Source organism: Colossoma macropomum, unplaced genomic scaffold (genome assembly GCF_904425465.1).
Source record: "Colossoma macropomum unplaced genomic scaffold, Colossoma_macropomum, whole genome shotgun sequence".
Lineage (NCBI taxonomy): Eukaryota > Metazoa > Chordata > Actinopteri > Characiformes > Serrasalmidae > Colossoma > Colossoma macropomum.
The window spans coordinates 32,297,734-32,315,599 of record NW_023494786.1 but is presented as its reverse complement, the minus strand read 5'-3'; the positions used below and the strand labels follow the sequence as shown (position 1 = coordinate 32,315,599).

General features: G+C 44.7%; 1 protein-coding gene across 1 annotated transcript; it reads right to left on the bottom strand.

Moving 5' to 3' along the window:
• Positions 1-256: 256 nt before the first annotated feature.
• Positions 257-14,862, bottom strand: stk25b (serine/threonine kinase 25b). Its single transcript, XM_036565368.1, has 11 exons — positions 14,481-14,862; positions 11,953-12,183; positions 10,789-10,845; positions 10,556-10,664; positions 9,846-10,003; positions 8,691-8,876; positions 7,780-7,925; positions 5,477-5,585; positions 4,877-4,945; positions 2,261-2,397; positions 257-559 (listed from the first exon to the last, which is right to left on the bottom strand). The coding sequence occupies exons 1-11, from the start codon at positions 14,508-14,510 to the stop codon at positions 514-516; spliced, it is 1,278 nt and encodes a 425-aa protein (XP_036421261.1). The 5' UTR covers positions 14,511-14,862; the 3' UTR covers positions 257-513.
• Between the last annotated feature and the right edge of the window lie 3,004 nt (positions 14,863-17,866).

Sequence of the window (17,866 nt, the reverse complement as noted above, 5' to 3'; positions counted from 1 at the left end):
ACAACCTCCCTGTATGTGTAAATGATTCCGATTCTTCACTGGACACTGAGCAGACTGAATATCTGGTCAGTGAAAAACACTTGCGTGCTTCCATGACATCACTCTGGTAATACCTGTCCGCAGGATTATGACTCATAAACCCGAAACAGCATCCAGATTAGCCGTCAGGTTGAAGGTTCTCCACAGTGATCGAATGACATGAGCGTTTCACGAATGTGACCCTTAAATTAATAAATAAATCAATCAATCAGACCAATCAATATTTCCATAAACTTTTATAATAGGACTTTTGATCTAACAGGTAAACACAGCGTTGTCAATGTCATGGCTTTTCTCTTAAATACTCTGCATTCTATAAAGAAACTGTAACTGTAAAAATATTTAATTATAACTAATTAAAAGATCTGTGGGGGTGGAGAGGGCAGACGGGGGTGGGGTGTACATGGTCTGTATGGTTGTTATGGTAACTGGCTGGGATGTGGTCAGGGATCAGAGGTCAGGTCCAGGTGCGCTTCACCGTGACGACGGGGCGGTGTTACCGTTTCCATTCAGAGCGAACCTGAAGAGCAGAGAAGAAAAAACATCATATTTTCTTTCTGTCTGTCTGTCTGTCTTTGTCTGTCTGTCTGTCTGTCTTTGTCTCTCTTTGTTTGTCTGTCTGCCTGTCTTTGTCTGTCTTTGTCTCTCTTTGTTTGTCTGTCTGCCTGTCTTTGTCTGTCTTTGTCTCTCTTTGTTTGTCTGTCTGCCTGTCTTTGTCTCTCTTTGTCTGTCTGTCTGTCTGTCTTTGTCTCTCTTTGTCTGTCTGTCTGTCTTTGTCTCTCTTTGTCTGTCTCTCTTTTTCTGTCTGTCTGTCTGTCTTTGTTTCTCTTTGTCTGTCTGTCTGCCTTTGTCTGTCTTTGCCTCTCTTTGTTTGTCTGTCTTTGTCTGTCTGTCTGTCTTTGTCTCTCTTTGTCTGCCTGTCTGTCTGTCTGTCTGTCTTTCCAATTTTCTCCCCAAATTTGTGGTATCCAGTTCCACCACTACTTAGGACTCCCCCAAACACACCGTACTACCAATGCTAGCAGGGCGAAGGCCAGCACAGCCTTCCTCCGAGACCTGTGAAGAACCACCGCATCTTTTGGAACTGCTGCTAACGCAACTAGCATCGTGCTGAGTGATGGGGGGAGACGGGGGGCCATCCTACCCACTCAGAGAGAGCGAGGCCAATCATGCTCTCTTGGACTCCCGGCCACAGACGGCTGTAGCATCACCAGGGATCACATGATCGCCTGATGACAGGGCCAACGCTTAGACGTGATGTGATTTTATACAGGGAGATTCACTCGAAAGAGGCCCCGAATATTCCGTAATAACTCTCTCTAGGATGAATCGATCTGAACGAAACAACGTGCAATGAGTTCCTCAGTATATGGAGCTTCAAACAAGAGCGATGAGGTAGCTGCTGGACAGCCGTCACGACGGTTAACCTCCGTTTGTAACTTCCGGGTGCATACCCCTGCACCCCTTCATGTGTCTGGCAGAAAACAGTGATCACTTCCAGCATCGCATGTAATGCAATCGATTACAAATACATCAAGATATGCAGCATAGTTTTTGGTTCAGATTGCTTCATCCTAACAGGAGTTACAGCAGAATATTCGGGGCCTCTTTCGAGCGAATCTACCTGTACTAACTCACTTGTAGCTCATTAAAACAAAAAGTTTGTGGAAAGTGCAGATTCTAAACTTTCAATCTCTACCACATCTGAATCTGTAAGTAAAAGAGGAGACATTTTATTGCGATCTGAATTTGATGAAAAAGTTACTGCTGTGTTTTTGTGAATGTTTAACATCAAAACAAACAGGAAAAAGTCAGAAGTGCGGACTCGAGGCTGTCGATACAGAATGAGCATCAAATGTAAATGTAATTAATAATATAACTATGTAATTAATTATGTAATTGTGTAATCATATTTTAAATGGTATGGTGAAAAGAATTCCACCGATTTTTCAAATTTTCTACATTATTAAATGGTTAAGATGTAAACAGAATTTGAGGTATTGATCAAGTTTTCTCTCTGGGCCCCCAGACTGTCCAAATTTTTGCTCCATCTCTATGCAAATTTGAGTTAGGTTGGAGCAAAAACATGGACCGTCTGGGAGGCCCTGAGGACCGGTCTGAAGACCTCTGCTCTAACGGTGAACCGAAGGACACTGACTGCTCCATCTGAAAGCTGTGTAATCCAAGATCCTGCTAAACACTCACAGGTGTGCTGCCTCACCTGCACACTCTCTCCATCACGTGCGTGACCAGCAGGTCAGAGATGCCGGGGCAGGACTCCTCGGCGAGGTTAAAGGCGTTCTCCAGTTCCTCTATGGCCCCCATTCCTCCACCACTCGCCCGCCGCTTCTCCTTTAACTGCAGGAAAAGTTCAGATAAGATTAAAGCCCTCAACACGCAGAGGAGACAAAACATTAAAAAGAGCTCACAGATGAAACAAATAATGTTGATTTATTTATAGAACGGTGCATTTCAAGGTCTGGGAGATATTAGACGGCAAGCGCAGTCAGATCTTGTAGTTGACGTGCTGGATGTGGGAGAAATGGTCAGGCGTGACGACCTGAGGGCCAAATCGTTATAGCCAGACAACTGGACCAGAGCATCTCTGCAACAGCAAGGCTTGTGGTGCGCTCCTGGTCAGCAGTGTGGACCAAGGAGGGACAAACCACGAATCAGCGACAGGGTCCACCGACAGAAGTGCTACTGTGGCACAGAAATGTTTATGGGAGGAACGTGTCAACACAGCGCATCATACCCTGCTGCATATGGGGCTGAGTAGCTGCAGACTGGTCAGAGCACTCATGCTGCCCCCTGTCCACCATCAAAAGTACCTATAGTGGGGATCTGAGCATCAGAACTGGACCTCTGAGCAATGGAAGAAGATCTCCTGGTATTACCTGGGAAACTGATGGCATCAGGCAAGCATGATGCTCTGGGTGATGTCCTGGTCTGGGCACTCACGTGGACATCAATTTTACATGTGCCACCTTGACGTGGACCAGATACATCTCTTCATGGCGACGGCCTTCCCTGATGGCAGTGGCCTCTTTTAGCAGGATGATGCACCTGCCACACTGCACACACTGTTCAGGAATGGTTTGAAGAAGATGAAGTGTTTGAGGTGTTGCTCTGGCCTCCACAGTCCCCAAATCTCAGTCTGATTGAACATCTGTGGGATGTGCTAGAGCAAGAAGTCCGATCAGCAGTGGCTTCACCTCCTAACTTACAGGACTGCTACTAACGCTTGGTATCAGACACTACAGGGCACCTTCAGAGGTCTTGTGGAGTCCATGCTTTGGCAGTTTGGGGCTGAGGCACGTGGAGGACCAACGGCATCTTAAGCAGGTGGTCATGATGTTTTGGCTCATCGGTGTCTACAAATCACTACTGTCTATATCTGATTTTTTTATGCTGATACACACAGAATTATAAAATGTCGAAACTGAGACTACATCCACCTGGATTACACTATATGGACAAAAGTATTGGGACACCCCTCTTAATCATTGAATTCAGGTGTTTCATTCAGTCTCATTGCCACAGGTCAATAAAATCAAGCACCCAGCCATGCAGCCTGCCTTTACACACATTAGTGAAAGAATGGGTCTGAAGAGCTCACTGAATTCCAGCGTGGTGCTGTAAGAGGAGGCCACTGTTGAAACAAGTCAGTTTGTGAAGTTTCTTCCCTCCTAGATTTTCCACGATCGACTGTGAGTGGTATTATTGAAAAGTGGAAGCGTTTAGGAACCACAGCAACTCAGACACGAAGTGACGGACCACGAAAATTACAGAGCGGGTCTCCGAGCTCTGAGGAGCATAGAGGATAAAAGTCTCCAACGCTCTGCTGATCAATAACTACAGAGCTCCAAACCTCCTCTGGCATCAACATCAGCACAAAAACTGCACCGGGAGCTTCATGGCAGGGTTTCCATGGCCGAGCAGCTGCACACAAGCCTTACATCACCAAGCGTCGGATGTAAAGCGCTGCCACTGGACTCTGGAGCAGTGGAAACGTATTCTGTGCAGTGATGAATCACACTTCTCTATCTGTCAGTCTGATGGACGAGTCTGGGTTTGGCGAATGCCAGGAGAACGTTACCTGCCTGACTGCACTGAGCCAGCTGTTTGGTGGAGGAGGGATGATGATATGGGGCTGTTTTTCAGGGGTTGGTCTAGAACCCTCAGTTCCAGTGAAGGGAAATCTTAATGCTTCAGCAGAACAAGACATTTTGTACCATGATATGTTTCCTAAATTTGTGGAACAGTTTGGGGAAGAACCTTTCCTGTTCCAGCATGACTGAGCCCCAGAGCACAAAGCAGCTCCATAAAGGCCTGACTGGGTGAGTTTGGTGTGGAAGAATTTGACTGACCCTCACAGAGCCCTGACCTCAACCCCATCAAACACCTTTGGGATGAACTAGAATGGAGACTGTGAGCCAGGCCCTCTCGTCCAACATCAGTGTCTGACCTCACAAATGCTCTTCTGGATGAATGGGCAGAAATTCCCACAGACTCTCTCCAACATCTTGTAGAAGCTTCCCAGAAGAGTGGAAGCTGTTACAGCTGCAAAGGGGGACCAACTCCATATTAATGCCTATGGATTTAGAATGGGATTCATAAAAGCTACTGTGGGTGTAACATATAGGTGTCTCAATACTTTTGTCCATATAATGTAGCACTACAGAGAAAATCAATGCTTATCTGTGTTAGTGTGGCACCAGTCATCTCCATCGCTGTCATGCTATGTATAAATGAATGAAATCATGGACCTCTTAGAGATAAGAGACCCCCTGGGGGCCCGCAGACCCTACTCTGAGAATGTGATGGAGAAGTTTACCTCTCTGAAGATGGGCGAGACGAGCGCAGACAGACACTGAGACCTGGGCTGCCTCTTCACCTCTGCGGCCTGAGAATCAGTCACACAAAACAAGCCTATTTTAGCTTTTTCATGTGTTTGTGCTTCACAAAAGCTGGCGAGCAAAACAAACGGCATGTCATTTTGAGTTTTCCATCAAGGGTAGATTAGTTTATGCTCACCTTGTCACAGACCATGTACACCAGGGGTGTCAAACTGACCACTGTTTATTCAAAATATGCCAAAACCATAATAATAATAATAATAATAATAATAATAATAATAATAAAATAACAAAATAATAATAATAATAATAATTATTATTATTATTATTACATATAAATACTTTTAAATGAAAACACATTGTTCTATATAAAACAATAGGCTTCATTAGCTTCGGACCTACTGGACACCCAGTAGGTGTACAGATGTACAGTAGGTTTTTAAAACCTGCCTTTTTTTGCTTGAACTAGACACCTGGCATCTTTTCTTTTCATGGCACTGTCCCATAGACGCACATTATGTTGCAGTGCATGCTGGGGATTGTAGTGCAGTGTTTACTGCAGTCTGGCTGCGTCTCACCTCTGAGTCTGTGTTTGGGTATCCCTTCTGAAGCTTGTTCATTGAGCTGGGCCTGACGGTGGGGAAAGTCCACATAGGACACGGATCTCTCTCATCTCCGTCTCCGTCCCTGCTCAGACGAGAAAGAAGACCGGACGCAGAGTCGTACGTTATTGTCACCACCGTTCTGTGAAGTCCTAGTTTAGTTCCAGGCCTAATTTAACACACCTGATGAGCTACTCAAGGCATGTAGCATCAAACATCATCAAAAATGCTGATCTGAAATGTTCATCAGTTACAGGAGACAAACACACACGACTAATGGGTCACTGATGGGACGTCCAGTCAGGGTTGAAGGACGGTGGTTCTCCAGGAATTAATTATTCTGTAGCTTTGCTAAAATTTATAACCCGCAAAAAAATATACACACTTAAAAAAAAACATGGTTCAAAGGTTCTATATAGAACCATAAACACTCAAAGAATCCTTTGCATGCTTAAAGGGTTCTTTGCATCCTGAAAGGGTTCTTCAGATTGATGGAGATTGTGTTGAATATGGTTCTATACAGAACCATTTTGAAAAGGGTTCTATCTAGCACCAAAAAGGGTTCTTCTATTATTACAAGCTTGACACCGTAACAATAGAAGAACCCTTTTTGGGGCTATATTTATTCATTTTTTCCCAAAAAGGTTCTACACAGAACCATACACAACACAATCTCCATCAAACTGAAGAACACTCTCACGAAGCAAAGAACGCTTCAATCATGCAAAGGGTTCCTCTAGTGTTCATGGTTCTATATAGAACCAATTTATTCACTAAAGAACCCTTGAAGAACCATCTTTAAGTGTGTTGGACACAATTCAAAAGCTAAGTTTCTCACTCAGTTTACACAAAGCCTTGAAGTGTTAAACAAATAAGTGACGTCAGTCAGAGATCAAGGTCTCGGCACTACGGTGGTCACTCTTTAAAGAACATCAAATGAACGATTCAGAATAGACAGTATCGACAAAACTCAGGCTTCAGGATGGCTACTGTGCTATGCTAATGTACTTTAGTCCATGTTTGTAGGTAACAGTAGCTGTGTCCCAATTCAGGAGCTGCATCCTTCAGAGGCTGCATTTAAAGGCAGCGATTAGACTGTCCCATTTCAAAGGCTCCTTCATATGAGGCCGAGAAATGTGTCGTCCTTTTACACAGCAACGAAGGATCCAACGGGTGGATCCTTCACCAGCCAACACATCCGGAGGTTCATTGTGTGCCAGCGAGGATTTGAGAACATGGCAGCGTCAGCAGAGGAGCGAACGGCAGCAGATGAGACACTTTAAATACAAGTGCTGGGTTTAAACTGAGTCGAATAGCCGATGAGACAAATGTTTAAAAAGCCAGTGTGGTCTGAAGCAAAACTGCCGTTTCGTTTTGTTTTAGGGAGCAAAGCGCCGACAGAGAGAAGCATCTCCAGCTCTAATGCATGAAAAAATAAAACAGAACTTCAAAATAACTTGACAGGAGCGGCACTTCGTGATGCGATGGTAAGTTTCCTGTGCAAACAGGGAATCAGCCGTAGAGTAGAACGTCTCATTTCAGTTCAGCCTTCGTAGACCGTGTCCTTCAAAGGATGTAGCCCCTGAACTGGGACACACCTAGTGAGTCATACAGTGTCAGAAACCACACAATCAAGTCTTTTAGAGATACTGGGGGCTCCTGAGTGGCACATCAGTCTAAGCGTTGGCCCTGTCATCAGGAGATCTGGAGTTCGATCCCTGGTGATGCTACAGCCGTCCGCAGCCGGGAGTCCAAGAGAGCACAATTGGCCTCGCTCTCTCTGGGTGGGTAGGATGGCCCCCCCTTCTCCCCCCATCACTTAATGTGATGCTAGTCAGCGCAGGCGTCTGTTAGTTGACGTAACAGATCTGGCGGTTGGCGCTTTCCTCCGAGCGCGTTCGGCTGTCCAATGACGTTGCGTGAGCGGCAGTTTGAAAAGACGCGGTGGCTTCACAGGTCTCGGAGGAAGCCTGTGTTAGCCGTCACCCTCCTAGCGCTGGTGATTGGGGGAGTCCTAACTAGTGGGTGGAATTGGAGACGACTAAATTGGGGAGAAAATTGGGGAAAAATTAGAGATACTGAACACCTTATTGTGTGATTTAGGTGGTTAGGGTTCCATCGCCTACATTAGATTATTTACTGACCTATAATTTGTTATGGTCACACGAATTTATCCCCGGGTGGCTGTGACGTCGCCGTGGATCAAACTAGCACCACCCTGAAGTACTGTTTTAACTGTGAGAGCTGTATAGGTATGAAAGGACAGAGTGATGTCCTACATGTCGGAGTCGTCTGAGCTGGACTCCTCTCCATGGCCTTCAGACTTCCAGCGGCGGTAGCGGTCGATCAGCTCCGTCAGATATGACGTTTTCTTGGTGTAGCGCGTGATAAACTTGTGCTTTAGAAGCTCTTTAGCTGTCGGCCTCTGTGGAAGAGAACAACAATTAGACTCCAAATTATATTAAGCAATAAGCTACAAGAACCTACACACTATAATAAAATACATCAGTGTTCAATAAAAGACTGAATTTATTTTTAATAATAATAATAATAATAATAATAATAAGACACAAATAGATCTCTTGCTCAGCAATGTAGTTCATAAAATAGGCTTGTAAACATAATGGTCAACAATGGTTTTTATGCTTTTTAATAACGTGCCAGATTAACAGAGGTTAACCCCCCACCCCCACCTCCCACACCCTAAAATAATGGAAAAAAAAGTGTATATCTGAAAAATAACTAATAAACAACTAACAAAATTATTTATTCTCCACCACTGAGCAATTCTGCACAGTTATATTTCATTCTGATATTTTTTGCATCTGCAGTGGACGGTCCCCAGTCCGTGAGCCGCCTCAGGCCTCCCTGGCAGTCAGAGGCCCCTGGGCACTGGCCCCACTGGCCTGGTCAGTAATCCATCCCTGGATATCTGCAGTCTTATGTGTGAATCTCATTATCTCTTTATAGTGTTTCTTGATGCTCGAGAACACAAACACTCCAGAGGAAGGATTTAAGAATCCAAATCTGATGTCTGGAGGATGATTAGTATGATTTGAGAGGATGATTTTATTTAAAAAGTAAAAAAAAATAATAATAATAAAAATAATAATAATTAAATAAGTAATGAGGAAGACTGACTTAAACATGTATCTTCTCTTTTCCAGTTCTCTACTATATAAATACTCACAAATCGCGGGTCCTTATTGAGGCACGCCTCCACAAACTCTTTGAAAGGTTTGCTATAGGAGCCCTCCAGTGTGGGGGGGGTGTTTTTGGGGATGAGGAATAACACACGCATGGGGTGCAGGTCAGAGTTCGGCGGCTCCCCTTTGGCCAGCTCGATCGCCGTTATGCCCAAAGACCAGATATCTGCCTACAAACAACAAGGAAATAAATAAAAAGGGTTTTTAAACATGCGGTTTAGTTTTATTGAGTATTTTATTGAGTACTTTCTCTGGACGACTATTAGACTTAAAGAAAGTGCTGCTAAAAGAGCTAACAGGTGCAAAACAAGGGCATTTTAACTGAACTGATCACCTAAAAGATAACAAATCATGTCAAACAGAGCAAAAGGAAACTTAACAGACGTCTGTGTCCCTCCACTGATGTTACAGAGTAGACAGACTTCACTGATGTAGCTTGAAGAAGTACTGTCACGCTTTCTGTTCAGCCGTAAAATGTCTATGGCAGCGCGAAGGAGGGAAAGCCGTGTACACTACAACCCAACCTAGCCGATTCAAAATTCGCACGTGAGGAAGATCGCTCTCGCGCAGATACAACTATTTGCGCAAGGAAAGGCTCCCCCGCGAAAGGAGACGCGCTCGCGCACAAGGAAAATTAACCCGACACTCACTGTTGAGTTTTTGACAGTTGTGGGCGGGTCCAGACATATAATAGGGTACCACTAATTTCTGGAACTTAATCATAATAACCGAACATTCAGGAAGACAGAGTGAAGTAATGACAGGCAGCGTTTTGGCTTATGCCATTATACTGGGTCGTCTTCTAGAGTGAAAGCCCTGGTCCCGGTTTTTAATATTCAGAAAAAGCTCTGATGACTACTGACAGCCAGCCAATCACAACACAGTTCCAGAAATCAGCAGTGCCCAATCACATGTTCGGACCCGCCCACAACTGTCAAAAACGAATTAAACTCTTGTGCGAGCTCAACAGCAAGCGGAAAGAACAGCTGGCTGTCGGGCTATTTTTCGGTCGTCCTCACTTGTGAATTCTGAATTGGATTTGACGCCATATTTTGTAAAGCTTGTTCGATCTCGCAACAGTAAATACAAATGATGAGAGTAGATTTGTGGGCGGAGCATGGACAGGTGAGCTGACCCACCTTGAAGTCGTAAGCTGACTGTTTAATGACCTCCGGAGCCATCCAGAACGGAGTGCCCACAAACGTGTTCCTCTTTATCTGTGTGTCCGTCAGCTGACCCGCCACCCCGAAATCAGCCAGCTTCACATCACCCTGCTCAGACAGCAGCACGTTCGCAGCTGGAGAGAGAGAGAGAGAGAGAGAGAGAGAGAGAGAGAGAGAGAGAGAGAGAGAGAGAGCGCAAGAGCGAGAGACCGAGAGGGAGAGCAAGAGGACAGAAACAGAGAGAGGGAGAGGGAGAGGGAGAGAGAGAGAGAGAACAGAAAAGGAGAGAGAGCGAGCGAGAGAGAGAGAACAGAAAAGGAGAGAGAGAGAGAGAGAGAGAGGACAGAAAAGGAGAGAGAGAGAGAGAGAGAGAGAGAGAGAGAGGACAGAAAAGGAGAGAGAGAGCGAGAGAGAGAGAGGACAGAAAAGGAGAGAGAGAGAGCGAGAGAGAGAGAGAGAGAACAGAAAAGGAGAGAGAGAGAGAGAGAGAGAGAGTGAGAGAGAGAGAGAACAGAAAAGGAGAGAGAGGGGAGGGGTAGATTGAAAGAGAAAGACAGAAAGAGAGAGAAAGAGCAAATTTTTTATTGTATTTTTGCTGAACTGAGACCCCACCGTATCATATCGTATCGAACTCTGAACACCGTGTCGTCACACCGCTGATGTGTGTGTGTTTTCCTGCTGGTCACCTTTAATGTCGCGGTGAATCTTCCGTTCGGAGTGTAGATACTCCAGACCCTTCAGGATTTCCCTCAGTATAGTAGCGATGTAGGTCTCCTCCAGCGGTCCTGGACGCAGCTGCAGGAGGAGAACATCAGCAGCGCATTAGACGAGTTCAGCTGCGTCTCTTCTCTCAGACTAGAACAGCTTTAAGAGTGAATTCTCTATGTTGGCACACAATTACAGCAGCACTGTCACTTACGAGGTCTAAAGCAGAGCCTCCTCCCAAATACTCCATAATGATCCACAGCTTGGTTCCCTGTGAAGAACCACACAATACCAGAACATTACAAGCCTGATTTCTCTTCCTAGTGCATTACATCCACACACACACACACACACACACACACACACACACACACACACTGACCAGGCATAACATTCTGACCACCTCCTTGTTTCTACACTCATTGTCCATTTTATCAGCTCCACTTACTATATAGGTGCACTTTGTAGTTCTACAGTTACAGACTGTAGTCCATCTGTTTCTCTGATACTTTGTTAGCCCCCTTTTACCCTGTTCTTCAGTGGTCAGGACCCCCATGGACCCTCACAGATCAGATACTATTTGGGTGGTGGATCATTCTCAGCACTGCAGTAACACTGACACTGGTGGTGTGTTAGTGTGTGTTGCGCTGGTCTGAGTGGATCAGACACAGCAGTGCTGCTGGAGTTTTTAAACACCTCAGTGTCACTGCCGGACTGAGAAAAGTCCACCAACCAAAAATATCCAGCCAACAGCGTCCTGTGGTCAGCGTCCTGTGACCACTGATGAAGGACTAGAGGATGACCAACACAAACTGTGCAGCAGCAGATGAGCTATCGTCTCTGACTTTACATCTACAAGGTGGACTGACAAGGTAGGAGTGTCTGATAGAGTGGACAGTGAGTGGACACAGTGTTTAAAAACTCCAGCAGCACTGCTGTGTCTGATCCACTCGTACCAGCACAACACACTAACACACATGGGATCCTTTACCCACCCTGACGTGAAGAGCTGGTGGGTTTCTGTGCTTTTAAATGCTGTGAGAGACTCTCCAGAATAGGGAGAGGGGCTGAGTATGAGATCAATATAAATGTTTAGGAGCTTTCCACCAGTTTAAGTTTGATCAGGAGTTCAGAGGAAACTGTATAAGGATCACAGCCTCTTTCACCTCTAGTTACGTTCGTGCGGAGCAGCGAAGCCAGGAATTCGGTCCCAAATACGGCGGCCACAACAGTAAAATCATGTGACTGAAACCTGAGAATAGGTGGGGTCTGTGCTTCCAGCTCCAGCAGCTCCGGCGTAAAACTAAAGACATTAAATATGTCTTGGCCAATCAGCTACATTTGGGGTGAAGGGGGGAACCGCAGGTCAGTAGGTTACCTTCAGATATGAGCCGTAGTATTTGGTGACGAACGGGCTGTCACACTGGCTCAGCACGGTGATTTCCTGCTGAATGTCCTCGATCTCATCCTCAGCCTCCTCCAGGTCTATGATCTTGATGGCCACGACCTCCTTGGTGCGGTTATTAATGCCTTTGTAGACCTCCCCGAACGAGCCTTTCCCAATGCGCTCCTGCTTCGTGAAGTACTCCTCTGGGTCAAGACGGGCATTCTGAACACAGAGAACGAGGAGCGCAGATCAGAACGTCTGCTGAAGTAATGATAGTCATTTTTCCATGTACTGTAACTCGAATAAAAGTGTCTGCTAAATTAATAAACCTAAATATGATTAAGGCCCAGCCTGACGTGAGCTTCTTCTCTCCTTCCTAACATCTAATTTATGTAAAAACACCCAAATGTCAGATGTCGCTGCTGACACCAGTCATATTATAAATAGCCCTACATGGGCCATCTTGGTCTATTCCTCCATCTGCTGCTCCTTAAAGGAGAACTTCACCACTTTTTCACAATTTCTGCCTAATTCAAACTGTTAAGATGTAAACAGAGTCTGTGTGAAATGCTCCGTCAGAATTGTTCACAGTGGTGGTGACAGGAACCAGACGTCTGAAGAGTTTAATGCCTCTAAAAGCTCCTTCACGGAGAGCTATTAGATGAAATGGACGTGAATACATTGCCTGATGCTTGAGACAAACCACATACATCTGAGAAGACACCTGTAGGTTCACTGGTGGTTCTGGATAGTAAATAAAATGTCTATATTTGTGTTGTAGTCATGGCGACCCCTGGTTCCTATCACCACCACTGTAAAGACATCTGAACCATTTCACACCAAACCACTCTGAATCACTCGGTTTACATCTCAAACACTGAACTATGCAGGAATATGACTTAAAATGAGACTTGAGAAATTAACCAGCCTACTGGAGAATAAGAGCAGAGAGAAGCTCAGAAACACAATGCTTAATTATGTTTTCTCTATAGTTAGATGGTTCAGACGTATACAGAGTCGTTCAGAGTGGTTTGGTGTGAAACGCTCTGCTCTAGAGAAACTTACAGAGTCAGAACTGTTCACAGTGGTGGTGATAGGAACCAGACGTCCACCTCTAAAAGCTCCCTCACAGAAAGTTACTACATGAAATGGTTATGAATTCACTGCCCGATGACTGAGACACTGTTGTACAACATTTTCGAGATAAAGTTTTGGCCTTAATTGTATACTTAAAAAGCCATTCATGACGAACGGGTACATGCAGGCCGTTGTGAGGCAAAATAGTCCCCAAAGAAAAACAGTAACTTCAGGTTCCACTATTTTCCATCATCATCATTCCATATAAACTCAGAGGACTCATGTAGGTTCACTGGTGGTTTTGGATAGTAAATAAAATGTCTATATTTGTGTTGTGGTCATGGCGACTCCTGGTTCCTACCACCACCACTGTAAGGGGCAGGCTGGAGGTTAGGGGGCAGTCGTGGGCTGGAGGTTAGGGGGCAGTTGTGGGCTGGAGGTTAGGGAACCAGCCTTGTGACCGGAAGGTTGCCCCCTCAGCTGACAGTACGTGACTGAAGTGCCCTTGAGCAAGGCACCTAACCCCCAACTGCTCCCCAGGCGCCGTGGATAGGGCTGCCCACCGCTCCGGGCAAGTGTGCTCACTGCCCCCTAGTGTGTGTGTTCACTAGTGTGTATGTGGTGTTTCACCGTACGGATGGGTTAAATGCGGAGGTCTAATTCCGATGTGTTCAGACACAGCTGGCTAAAAGGTAAGGAAATCTGAGTCTCTGCAATCAACCATTTCACACCAAACCACTCCGTTTACGTCTCAATCAAAAAAATTTTTAAAATAAAAAAAAAAATCAGTGGAATTCCCCTTTAACCTCATGAAGAGCTCAGGAATGAGAAGATGAGCTGTTGTGGAGCAGGTAAGGCACTACGTTAGTGGTCACCAACCCTCCTCCTCCTCCTCCTCCTCCTCCTCCTGGAGATCTCCTGGTCTGCTGGGCTTTGGTCCAAGCCTGCTGCCTCCTCCCTACCTAACACTGATGCATCTGATCCAGCCAATCAAGGTCTGCTGTAGTAGTTAATTAGCTGGACCAGGTGTGGTTGGAACTAGACTCTGCAGGAAGGCAGATCTCCAGGGCCAGGGTTTGGAGGCCACTGCACTACATGTGGCAGTGTTTCTCAGCCCTGGTCCTGGAGGCCCACTGCCCTGCACTTTTCCAGCTCATTAACAGCCCATTATTGAGTTGAAGTCGCAGGAAAAGCACTAAAATGTGCAGGAGCAGGGTTGAGTCACACTGGCCTACACCTGAGCTGGAGATGGGAAACACACTGCTCCAGCACAAGCAGATAAAAGCCAAGACTTAAAAACAAATCAGCTGCATGTTGGCTTCCAATTCGCCAGCCTCCTCAGCCTCAATTTCCCCGTTCCACCTTAAATGGTGCAGCAGGTACATGTAACGGCTGCACCATTTAAGGTGAAACGGGGAAATTCGAACAAGCAGCCTCCTCACCTGGTTCTGGATGTCTCGGAGGTGCGCCATCCCCTCTGCAGCCTGGACCCGGCCCCTTTTACAGCCCAAAAGGGGGGAATGATCTGGATTTCAGGCTCCTAGTTTCCAGCTCGGGGCTCCGCCAGCTGTTGTTATTATGAACGTTACCGCACACATACAGATACAGATACAGGGCAGCCTGCCGTGTTTTCGGCCTCGGATCTCCCACAGCCGGACCCCGAATCCCGGCCAGAACCGCGCTCAGGTGTCCTGCAGATCCATGTAGTTAACCGCCGACCTGCGATCAAACCATAATCCGCGAAAAAACTGTTTTATTCTCTGTCAAAACGATCCTTCATTTATCGCTCTTGCGGGATGGACGAAAATAATAGCGTCCGCTGCGCATGCGCGGCCGTCGGGTCGTGTGCCGCGGGATTGTGGGAGTTGTAGTTTTTCCGTACTCGTCGCCGCGTTTAGCCTTTTAGTGACGCTTGTTTGGTGTAAACAGGGTGCAAAATGTATGGACTTCTGTTCTCAGATGGAAACCTGCTATAGGCACATATATCATAAAGGGTTAGGCATGTATTTGCATAATGTATGTGTATGTTTGATAGATGGGTGAATACATATATGCATAAAATATAAATCATACGTATTTTTTGTCACTTAAGGTTTTGAAAGGCAAAAATTTATATGAAATACAAAAAAAATATATAAATGAAGCTTGCAATATGAGTAGTATATTAAATTCATATATTGGTAAATATATGTGTTACACATATGTGTGTGTATAAGCTGATATATCATATGACAGCTAATTTCAAATAAGTTGGCGCATATATGTGACAGAATCTGAGTTGGATATAAAAGGAGCTCATATATGCTAACATATGTCATATATTTGAAATTCATATCTTGCCACGTATCAGATTTCTGTATGGGTGTGCTTATACAGTCACTAATGAGTAGATGTAAACATTTTGTACAGAAGCTCATTCGTGCCAGCAGAGGTATAAAACATGCTGTGGAGCTGCATATATAATCAAATACTTATATAATCAAAATAATGACTTAGTATCTCGAAATGATGTCTTATTTACTTACAATACTAAAATATTGTTTTACTATGTCAAAACCAATCCTGCCTTCTGCCCATTGACAGCTGGGATAGGCTCCAGCCCCCCCCCCGCAACCCAGAAGGATAAGCGTCTTAGAGAATGTGTGTGTGTGTGTGCGTGCGCGTGTGTGTGTGTCAAAGCACATGGCATTATAGTCAAAATAACGACTTAGTATCTCATAATAATGACTTATTTACTTAAAATATTAGCTTATGTTGAAACAATGACTCATTGTAGTTAAAATAATAACTTAGTACCTCAAAATAATGATGTACAGTGGTGCTTGAAAGTTTGTGAACCCTTTAGAATTTTCTATATTTCTGCATAAATTTGACCTAAAACTTCAACAGAATTTCACAGAAGACCTACTAGTAGATAAAGAGAAGCACATTAAACAAATGAAACAAAAATATTAGACCTGGTCATTTGTTTATTGAGGAAAATGATCCAGTATTACAGATCTGTGAGTGGCAAAAGAACCTTTGCTTTCAGTATCTGGTTGGAGCCCCTTGTGCAGCAATAACTGCGACTAAACATTTCTGGTAACTGTTGATTAGTCCTGCACATCGGCTCATTCCTCCATACAAAACAGCTTCAACTCAGTTATGTTGGTGGGTTTCCTCCCATGAACTGCTGCTTCAGGTCCTTCCACAACATTTCTATAGGATTAAGGTCAGGACTTTGACTTGGCCATTCCCAAACATTAACTTTGTTCTTCTTTAACCTTCTTTGGTAGAACGACTTATGTGGTGAGGGTCATCGTCTTACTGCATGACCCACGTTCTCTTGATTTCAGCTCACAGGCAGATGTCCTGACATTTCCCTTTAGAATCTGCTGGTATAATTCAGTCAGTGATGGCCCAGATGCAGGAAAACAGGCCCAAACCGTGATACTACCACCACCATGTTTCACAGATGGTATAAGGTTTTTATGCTGGAATGCAGTGTTTTCCTTTCTCCAAACATAACGCTTCTCATTTAAACCAAAAAGATCTATTTTGGTCTCATCCATCCACAAAACACTGTTCCAAAAGCGTTCTCCTTTGTCTGTGTGATTAACACACTGCAGACAGGCAGCAATGCTTTTCTCCTTGCAACCATGCATACCATTGTTGTTCAGTGTTCTCCTGATGGTGGACTCATGAACATTAACATCAGCCACTTGATAGACAATGCGCTGTAGATGGTTCTATGTAGAACATTTTTGGAAAGGTTTCTATATAGTACCCAAAAGGGTTCTTCTATTTTTATACACACTTAAAAATATATGGTTCTTCAATGGTTCTTTGCATCGTGAAAAGGTTCTTCAGATTGATGGAGAAAGTGCTGTAGATGGTTCTATAAGGAACAGTTTTGAAAAGGGTTCTACATAGCACCAAAAAGTGCTCTGCTATTGTTTCGATGTTGAGCTTGTAAAAAAAAAAAAAAACTTTTTGGTGCTAAATAGAATCCTTTTCAAAAAGGTTCTACATAGAACCATTTACAATGCATTCTCTATCAGTCTAAAGAACCATTTCACCATGCAAAGAATCGTTTAATCATGCAGTGGGTTCTTTGAGTGCTCATGGTTCTATATAGAATATTCCATCATTGTCACACAAGCTGCTTCCATCTCTCTGCCTCTCTGTTCAGAGATCTGTGAGTAAATTAAGTCGTCTTACTTCTGGCCTTTAGCCGATACACTAACGAGCTGACCTCTCGACCCTGACCTGCAGAACGAGAGTAAATACAGCCCTGAACTCAAACAAACAAACACACCAGAGTTTTTATCCTGCTGGTCTGAACATGAATGTCCAGCATGTTGGGCTGCTTGCGTTTAAGGTCAGCTCTGAAACGGTGAGTGTGTTTATAGTGAGGATTAAACTCAGGAGAGAGAGAAAGGGAGAGGGAGAGAGAGAGAGAGAGAGAGAGAGAGAGAGAAAGAGGGAGAGAGAGAGCGAGAGAGAGAGAGAAAGAGGGAGGGGGGGAGAGAGAGGGAGGGGGGGGAGAGAGAGAGAGAGAGAGAGGGAGAGAGGGAGGGAGAGGGAGAGAGAGAGGTGAGTGTAATCCTGCAGCAAAGCATGAATGAACCTCGGCCCTGCTGTCAGTCTGCTGGGCTGCTATAAGCAGGAGAGGCTGATTTAGCTGATTATAAATATATATCATACATTATAAACATGCAAAGCATACCCTGCTAGAAAAATCCGCACAGACCAGCATATCACTGGTGTTGGAAGAAAACCTTGTATCTCCAAAATGGTGACTTTACAGGAGAAGGAAAAAACATACTTTACATTTAATGTAAGTCAA

Bases quoted from the DNA above. Each gene is read 5' to 3' on its own strand.
- stk25b (XM_036565368.1), bottom strand. From the start codon at position 14,510: ATGGCGCACCTCCGAGACATCCAGAACCAG. The intron at 8,877-9,845 runs GTGGGTCAGCTC...TGTTGTTTGTAG, and splicing joins AGTCAGCTTACGACTTCAAG to GCAGATATCTGGTCTTTGGG. The intron at 4,946-5,476 runs GTGAGACGCAGC...ACTGATTCTCAG, and splicing joins ACCCAAACACAGACTCAGAG to GCCGCAGAGGTGAAGAGGCA.